Source organism: Hippocampus comes, unplaced genomic scaffold (assembly GCF_001891065.2).
Source record: "Hippocampus comes isolate QL1 unplaced genomic scaffold, H_comes_QL1_v1.1 scaffold527, whole genome shotgun sequence".
In the NCBI taxonomy this organism is placed as follows: Eukaryota; Metazoa; Chordata; class Actinopteri; order Syngnathiformes; family Syngnathidae; genus Hippocampus; species Hippocampus comes.
The window spans coordinates 306341-315791 of NW_017804903.1; the positions used below are offsets into that span (position 1 = coordinate 306341).

The window sequence follows — 9451 nt, forward strand, 5'->3', positions numbered from 1 at the left end:
CCCACCACTGCCAGCCGGCTCCCCAAAAGCCTCATTTATAATATCCTAAAATGGATGGAAAATGATCAGGCAGGTCTGGTCCACATCCAAATGAAGAAATAAAAGCAGACGGGGAGAAAGGGAGTGTCTGTCAGCAATATGTTAAAGGGGGTGGGGGGGGGAGACCCTCCATGGCATTTATACAGTGAACCCGTTCGTCCCGTATCGGAAAAACCTAATACAGAAAGACAATATAAAAATGAAGTAATGCCTTGAGATACAAATAACGTACCCAGCTTATTCCTCATGTTGCGGATGCTGTCCAGTTCTTTGGTCAGCTGGTGGGTGAAGCCTGCTCGGGTGTATGCACACATAGATGACCCTGAGCAAGACAAAAAAAAAAAAAGTTTTAGCAGGCCATTCCCCAGTGCTACCTTCTACTTGGGTACGGCTCATCAGTGCTGCCATTTGGAGTCCCGCCGAACACCAAAGCCTTGCCTGAAAGGAAAGTAGTCATTTTCATCAGGGAGAAGGTTAGCATGGGTTGTTGGTGGAAGTTGGGGAGATTATTTGCCGCAAGGGTAGGAACAATCACACTTCCGGTCCAGGGTTTCAAATCATCAAAACAATTTTAATATCACGCCGAAATAAACTAAGGCACAGGTGTCAAACTCAAGGCCCTGGGGCCAGATCTGGCCCGCCATATTATTTTACGTGGCCCGCAAAAGCAAATCAAACATGCTAACTTCGATGATGCTTGGTAAAATCTGTACCAACATTTCAAATTCTCATCTGTAATAAATAAGAGAAAGATTGTAAGCATTTTCTTGTTAGCAAACTCATCATCATCAGTCATTTCAACCATAGTTGAATAAACCATTATTTGTGAGTTCTTTATATCAGCGGTCCCCAACCTTTTTTGCCCCACGGACCGGTTGAATGTCAGACAATATTTAAAGGCACTGGCCTTTAAGGCTGGATAAATACAACAAAATAATACGATATGATTTTTTCCCCTGACCAAAGAAACTTTCCAAAGCCGTTTATTTTTTTACTCATTTTGCTAGCTCCTGGGTTTCATTTTCGCGGTAACCTATCTCATGACCGAGAAGCGCGTCAAGAGTGACGTACTGTAGACGGATGTAACAGAGAATCTGGTAATTTTTCAAAATAAAACATCTTTCAGATTCTGAAATGAATAAAACTGAAGTAATGTACATTAATAATTCTTTCTGTGCGGCCCCGGAAGCAAATGACCCGCGGCCCGGTACCGGTCCACGGCCTGGAGGTTGGGGACCACTGCTTTATATGGTTTCACGGTCATAAATGGCCCTCCAAGGGAAACGGTAACGACAGTGTGGCCCTCGACAAAAAAAAGTTTGACACCTCTGACCTAAGGAAATACAAAATGCAGTTTTCAAATGACAATTCAATTTATTTAGGCACAAAAAAATAGAATTGTCATTTGAAAACTACATTTTGGATTTCCTTGGGTTGTCTCTGAGTGACATTAAAATTAGTTTGATGATTTGAAACCTTGTGATCGAAACAGCTTTTTGAGTCAGAGTTTGTGGTGCATCTACAGTTTCAACTATTGATTTACACAATAATCTAAGAAATGGCCCGACACCCTACAAATAGCAGGGATTGACCTTCATTTTCATGCTAATCATATTGTTCCGCAATTATATGTCAGTAGGAGATCACCAGAGAGAGTCTGCAAACGTGCAGTCACGTTTGCAAGCAATGCGCTGACTGAAACGATGCTTAGGTGAGACAGCTAAACGTCAAAGTCATTCTCATGGGCCCCGTTCAAGAAAAACGGATTTTCTCTGGAGATGAACCAAATAGTCACAAATCTTCTCATCCCCACGAGGAACTAATGTATTATTTGTGTGCGCGACACCTCCAAACGTGGCTCCGCATGTCACCGGCGGCAGATAAATGGTTCATCTGATAGATATTATGTCCTTAATAGCGAATAAATCACAGAAACAAAGGACGCTATCATCACTCGAGTGGAGCAGTAATGGAGCCTTGGCAGGATCTCAACTGCAGTATCCGAAGTGACGTCACCCCCCCCGACTGAAGTTAAATATATCCTGCCTTCGCCTTCTGCTGGCAGCATCGAGTGAGAGACTGAGTTACAGCGAGGCGGAGATGCTGAGTGAGGCTTATGCAGCCAGCACCGGCCGGAGTAATGCGAAAGTACCCTTGCTTAATCTTGTGCCGCGTTTGGGAGAATGACGTCACCCGGAGAGAAAAAAAAAAAACCCCAAAAAACTTAAAAATGCAAATGAGCACGCCGAGACAATCTGAGGCAAGGTCACCGTGCCGCAGAGCATCTGGACCGAGTACTGTTGTCTGAACGTCGCACTCTTCCAAGGACACCGTGGCACCACTCGCAGCACATTCCATTAACGCAAATTTGTTTTCAGAGAAACCGGCATCAGATGTGTGGTTTTCGAAACAAACCTGTTGAAATGGAATATACAATGTGTGGTTTAAGTCAGTGGTCCCGAAGGGTCACTTGGTACCGGGCTGCAGAGAAAGAATAAATAACTTACTTCCGTTTTATTCATTTCGGAATGTGAAAGATGTTTTATTTTGTAAAATTACCGGATTCTCTGTTACATCCGTCCGTCTACAGTATTGCTACTCTTGACGCAGGTCAAAGCGCGCCTCTCGGTCATGTGATAGGTTACCGCTAAAATGAAACCTACCCGGGTGCGAGCAAAATGAGTTAAAAAAAAAAATCATGTAAATACATGAAATTGGATCTCGATCATCTTGGGATCAAGCATGAAAAATAAAAATCCCCTATGGGTCAGACACGTGTCGATGAGCTCAGGAAAGTTAGGACATTATTAGAATACAGTAGTCAGACACCACTACCCCCCCCCCCCCAAGAAGAAAAAGTGCATTTTAGCAAAAATATTTTGTTGGAGTAGAAATTTGGAATCTTCCTATATTAAGTCATATTTAGATTATGATATTGAAAGTGCCTGTTACATCACGTGTGTGCTCATTTTCACAGTTCTTTCCTCTTGTGGCATGTCGTCGCTCCACATACCAAAAGTCAAAATTTGAAATTATTTGGCAGAGCCCCGCCCCGCTCTGTCCTTTTTTTTTTTTTTTTTTTTAATTCTAATCATCGCTCCACATGCCAAAAGTCAAAATTTGAAATTATTTTGCAGAGCCCCGCCCCCCTCTGTCCTTTTTTTTTTTTTTTAAATTCTAATCACAACCCACGTCAAAATGTTACAGGACAAAGTTAAAATATTAAGAGCACACTCTTGATTTAAAACACCCGCTTATCCAAAATGTCAAATGTTTCATGAAAATGTGCGGCATGATTATTTTATTTCGAATTGAAAATGTCAATTTTAGCAGGATTTTTTTCTTTTTTTTTTTGAATGTTAAAAAAAATATACATATGTTAATATGTTTAACTCCTGAGCATATGTTGACCTTCAGCCTACGGAATTGGTTTTGGTACCTGAACACAAGGTGAAGCGTGACCCCTCCTTCTTCTTTCTATAGGTGGGTCTCAGTGGGGGGGGGGGGCCCACTCTTAAAAGTGGACCGAGGCAATTATATAATGCACCGAGCGTCGTAACGGCAGCTAAGTTGCGTTCTTTGGAAATCCCCCCCCCCACTCCACACACACAGGTTGTGTTCCCACGGCTGAGACGTGTACACCGATAAACAAATCCTTCCCCTGATGCAACTCAACGGTGCCTATCTGTCAACACAAACTGGCGGCAACAAGACCTTTCGGTGTGTGTCGCGTGAACTTTCTCTGAACTGCGTTTCCAAGCCACTGTGTGGGCATGTACACAATATGTACGTACACGAACGCATTCACGTCCCGATTGAAGAACAGAGCAAAGAAAAAAAAATTGACCACTGTTTGCTTTTCTGCCCCTTTGCTGAGGTTTTTGAATAGATCAAACGGCTCCCGGGGGGCGATAAGCCAGAGATTGCAATTATTCTGTCGTTTAGTTCAAAGCGTGGCAGTGCGGAATGAGCCGTAAGGAAGCACAACGCTCGGGTGCCGCTCTATGGAGGTGGCCGGCGTAGTATTTTTAAAAACACCTGCTATCGCGGGGCTTGATCTCCCATACCTCCCCTGGTGTGAAAACACTCCTCATTCGCTCGCATCTATACACGTGGTTACGCGCTTGACTTAATATTAAAGTAGGTGTTGGAAGGTGGCCAAAACTTCCTGCCTCTTGAGAATTTGCAGTCTTCCGCAAGGAATTTGCGATGCAGGAAATGCAGGTGACGAGGGCGGAAGAAAGAGAACACCTCCCCGAACTTCCTCCCCGACTTTCGCTTGGCAGGCAAAGTCAAAGAGGTCACAGCAGGAACGCCGCCTGTTGTGTCCTTTTTAGATCGCAGTGACGGCAGAAGTGAGGCAAAAATTCTCGTCCGGGATTTATTTCCACCCCAATTAGCTGGACGGTACCATCGCAGGCCTGGCAGTAAATGAGTGGGATTGTTTCATCAGGATTGAGAGTGTGTCCTCTGTTTACGATGGCGGTCCATTGCTACGTCAGCGATATCAGTCTTGACGACAGTGAATATTTGCATGAAAGAGCACATTCGGAAGCTGAAAGGCAAAATTCATAACAGGTGTCTAATTCATGTATTCGGGGTTGAACCGACCATTCAAGTCAACTTACCCAGTCCGAGTACTGACCCTGGACCCTGGCTCTTTATCTGAAGTCAACAGTCTCAAACTGGACAGTGATTTTAAATTGGACCAGCAAATTGATTCCATTGTTAAATCCAGCTTCTTTCATCTTCGGCAGCTGGCTAAAGTCAAACCTCTCCTTTCTCGTGAGCACTTTGAAACAATCATTCATGCCTTCGTCACATCCCGGCTGGATTAGTGTCGTGCACTTTACTTTGGGAGTCAGCCAATCCTCCATGAAGCGTCTCCAGTTGGTCCAAAACGCTGCTGCGAGCTCGCCTCTTGACTGATACTCGTAAGAGGGAGCACATCGCTCCCACTCTGGCATCCCTTCACTGGCTCCCTATACATTTTCGAGTACTTTTTAAGATCCTATTATTTGTTTTCAAATGTTTACATGGCCACCCTCCACCTTACCTCTCTGAGCTCCTCCGCCCCTACGCACCTGCCCAGTGACTCAGGTCTGCGGACTAGACATTATTAGAGGTACCAAGAACTAAGCGGAGGCTTTTCCGTTGCTGCTCCCTCTCTTTGGAATGACGTCCCACTAAACATTTGGTAAGCCCCTCCCTCGCTACCCATCTTTAAAACTCGTCTCAACACTCATTTGTATTCTTTGGCTTTTGACTCAGCATGACTCAAGACTTGATCTTTGTTGGACTGTTTTTGTGCTTTCTACTGTCTTCATTATTAATTTAGTGTTTGTTTTTGTTGTATATATGATATTTGCTCCACGTACAGCACTTTGGATACAGCTGTGGTTGTTCTTGCTCTATAAAAACAGTTGAGTTGAGTGTTCAAGAGGGCCTACACACCAAATACCACAATCGTCGCGCCGCAGAGGATGACTTGCTCTCAAACCAAGCTGGACAGCCGCACGTCGATGTCAAACGCGTGTGCGAGTGTGTGTATCACCGCGCCTTCCCTGCTAATTGATTCCAGCACGACATGCTCCATCACACCCAATAGGGCCATCTGACCCCCTTTCCCCTCCCGTATAGCGTACCGTTTAATCTCCTCTGAAGGGCTTCCTCTTGCAAATGGATGCAGTAAATCTGCTCATCCAGGTCCTCCAGGATCTGAAGAGTGAGAGAGAGGAGATGGAAATGCGTTCTAATTAAGTACAAAGTGGGACTGGAGAGATGGCAGATGGGGAGGATGAGTTGGTGACGTATTTGTAGTCCTGCGGCTTGGACGGATTTTTTTTTTCCACACTCTCGTAGAGTCCTCCGTTTTTCAAAGTTCTCATTTCATTTAAAAACTGGATGGAGCGAGACATTTTGGTGCAGTTCAACCTCAAGTTTCGACACATGCCGATATCCAATTTTATCAATTCTCACTATTGGCCGAACTGAACATTCGGGGAGTGCAGAAGAGTCTATTTTTGTATTGTAGTAATGAGACGAAAAAGACGTCGTATGATTTCGTTATTGACGGGGTGAGGTATCTTGCTACTTTTCTCATAACCCGAAATTCGAGCGACCTACCGTCGGCTTCACGAGTAACTGGCCCATGACCGTGAACATCCTTGACAATCCCACAGGGGTGCACACTACGAGAGAGAATAGAAAAAGTGCCAACATGTAAATGCCTTGCGGTCTCGATCAAATCTATGGTGAAAAGGCTTACTGAGTAAGAGCAGTCCTCCCATCAGAGATATACACGAGTACAGGTAGGGTAAGTAGAATTCTCCCAGAGGTATGGAAAGAAAGTCATATTAATCCATTTGAAGGGGAAAAAAAATTGAATTAAATTAAACCCCTGAAAAAAATGGTCCATGTAAATTATTTCCGAAAAACAACACAGAAAATTACGTGAAATTAAATGAAAATCAATATTGTGAAATAAAATACAATAAATTAATTCTAAAATGGAAGATTAAAAAAAGAAAATCCCTTTATTGGTAAAATAATACTTTCAAATAAAATAATAAGTAAAATGTAATACTGCAATTAAAAAAAAGGACTGACCAAGAATGCCCGAAAATAAGAAAAATAAAACAAATACATGAAAATAAATAGACAGGGAAATCCTTTGGTGGTCAAAGGAGGGCATGAAAGATAACTTGAATAATATAAAAAATAAAATATTAAATGTAGTAAGCACCAAATTACAAAAAGGATCAAGTTTGTCCACTTTTGGGGGCGGCAAACATATTTTTGCAACTTTCAAATTATTTACAACCTCATTGTATGTTTGCATTTATTAGAGCAAAAAAAAAAATGGAACAATTCCAATGACTGGCAGCTCGAAATGTTCTTGTGTTGGACTACTTGACTTATTCTTGTTTGTAATGTCTTAATAAATCAAATTTGCAGTTCGGTGGCTGCGACTGTACTCGTACCGTAGAGTGACTCCATACTGGCTGCGTCGTTGTCAATAAGCGCCGACGCCACCCACACAATGCCCAGGATGAGCAGAGCCAGCAAGAAGAGCATCACAAAGGTCTCCAAAATGCGTGCCTTAATACCCTAGTGCACAAAAATAACAAACGTCAACGTCTTGCCGCGGGCGTCATAAACCCTCAAATCCTATCAGGATGATTTTTTTTTTTTTAAATGGGCTTTATTTTAATGGACATCCCGTTTCCTCCCATCAGGCCACACTAGCGGCACACAAACATGACATAAATGCTCCCGCCGATACCTCTGTAAAACGGCTCTTTTATACACATGGAGTGCGCTCTGTAAAGCGCCTCTAACGGGCTCACTGGCAGAGGTGAAATTAAAAAAAAAAAAAAAAAAAAAAAAAACCTGAGAGATATCATCCAGTTGTCTTGAAACTGTGAGTGGTTCATTTTAACATGTTCAGACGATTGGAATGAGCAAAGCTTTTTATTTTATCAAACACTGTTGCCAGGGCGTTGAGTTGAGTGTTCAAGAGGGCCTACACACCAAATACCACAATCGTCGCGCCGCAGAGGATGACTTGCTCTCAAACCAAGCTGGACAGCCGCACGTCGATGTCAAACGCGTGTGCGAGTGTGTGTATCACCGCGCCTTCCCTGCTAATTGATTCCAGCACGACATGCTCCATCACACCCAATAGGGCCATCTGACCCCCTTTCCCCTCCCGTATAGCGTACCGTTTAATCTCCTCTGAAGGGCTTCCTCTTGCAAATGGATGCAGTAAATCTGCTCATCCAGGTCCTCCAGGATCTGAAGAGTGAGAGAGAGGAGATGGAAGAATATTTCTAAAGCATAAAAATGCATGAAAATATGTAACGAATACATGTTCTAATTAGATTAGGTTTTTGCCTGGCGTTTTGTCAAGAACTGACCCAAGGACGTTTGCTTTTGTCGGCTTCGTATTTGTAGTCCTGCGGCTTGGACGGATTTTTTTTTTCCACACTCTCGTAGAGTCCTCCGTTTTTCAAAGTTCTCATTTCATTTAAAAACTGGATGGAGCGAGACATTTTGGTGCAGTTCAACCTCAAGTTTCGACACATGCCGATATCCAATTTTATCAATTCTCACTATTGGCCGAACTGAACATTCGGGGAGTGCAGAAGAGTCTATTTTTGTATTGTAGTAATGAGACGAAAAAGACGTCGTATGATTTCGTTATTGACGGGGTGAGGTATCTTGCTACTTTTCTCATAACCCGAAATTCGAGCGACCTACCGTCGGCTTCACGAGTAACTGGCCCATGACCGTGAACATCCTTGACAATCCCACAGGGGTGCACACTACGAGAGAGAATAGAAAAAGTGCCAACATGTAAATGCCTTGCGGTCTCGATCAAATCTATGGTGAAAAGGCTTACTGAGTAAGAGCAGTCCTCCCATCAGAGATATACACGAGTACAGGTAGGGTAAGTAGAATTCCCAGAGGTCTATGGAAAGAAAGTCATATTAATCCATTTGAAGGGGAAAAAAAATTGAATTAAATTAAACCTGGGAAAAAAATGGTCCATGTAAATTATTTCCGAAAAACAACACAGAAAATTACGTGAAATTAAATGAAAATCAATATTGTGAAATAAAATACAATAAATTAATTCTAAAATGGAAGATTAAAAAAAGAAAATCCCTTTATTGGTAAAATAATACTTTCAAATAAAATAATAAGTAAAATGTAATACTGCAATTAAAAAAAAGGACTGACCAAGAATGCCCGAAAATAAGAAAAATAAAACAAATACATGAAAATAAATAGACAGGGAAATCCTTTGGTGGTCAAAGGAGGGCATGAAAGATAACTTGAATAATATAAAAAATAAAATATTAAATGTAGTAAGCACCAAATTACAAAAAGGATCAAGTTTGTCCACTTTTGGGGGCGGCAAACATATTTTTGCAACTTTCAAATTATTTACAACCTCATTGTATGTTTGCATTTATTAGAGCAAAAAAAAAAATGGAACAATTCCAATGACTGGCAGCTCGAAATGTTCTTGTGTTGGACTACTTGACTTATTCTTGTTTGTAATGTCTTAATAAATCAAATTTGCAGTTCGGTGGCTGCGACTGTACTCGTACCGTAGAGTGACTCCATACTGGCTGCGTCGTTGTCAATAAGCGCCGACGCCACCCACACAATGCCCAGGATGAGCAGAGCCAGCAAGAAGAGCATCACAAAGGTCTCCAAAATGCGTGCCTTAATACCCTAGTGCACAAAAATAACAAACGTCAACGTCTTGCCGCGGGCGTCATAAACCCTCAAATCCTATCAGGATGATTTTTTTTTTTTTAAATGGGCTTTATTTTAATGGACATCCCGTTTCCTCCCATCAGGCCACACTAGCGGCACACAAACATGACATAAATGCCCC

General features: G+C 42.4%; 1 protein-coding gene across 1 annotated transcript in view; it reads right to left on the reverse strand.

Moving 5' to 3' along the window:
* lmbr1 (limb development membrane protein 1) overlaps positions 1-9451 on the reverse strand; it is a 42157-nt gene that overhangs the window by 13591 nt on the left and 19115 nt on the right. Inside the window, exons 9-10 of the mRNA XM_019883786.1 lie at positions 7764-7836; positions 272-361 (exon numbers count right to left, since the gene is read on the reverse strand). Coding sequence (XP_019739345.1) covers positions 272-361; positions 7764-7836 — 163 coding nt within the window. The remainder of the gene's footprint in view (positions 1-271; positions 362-7763; positions 7837-9451) is intronic.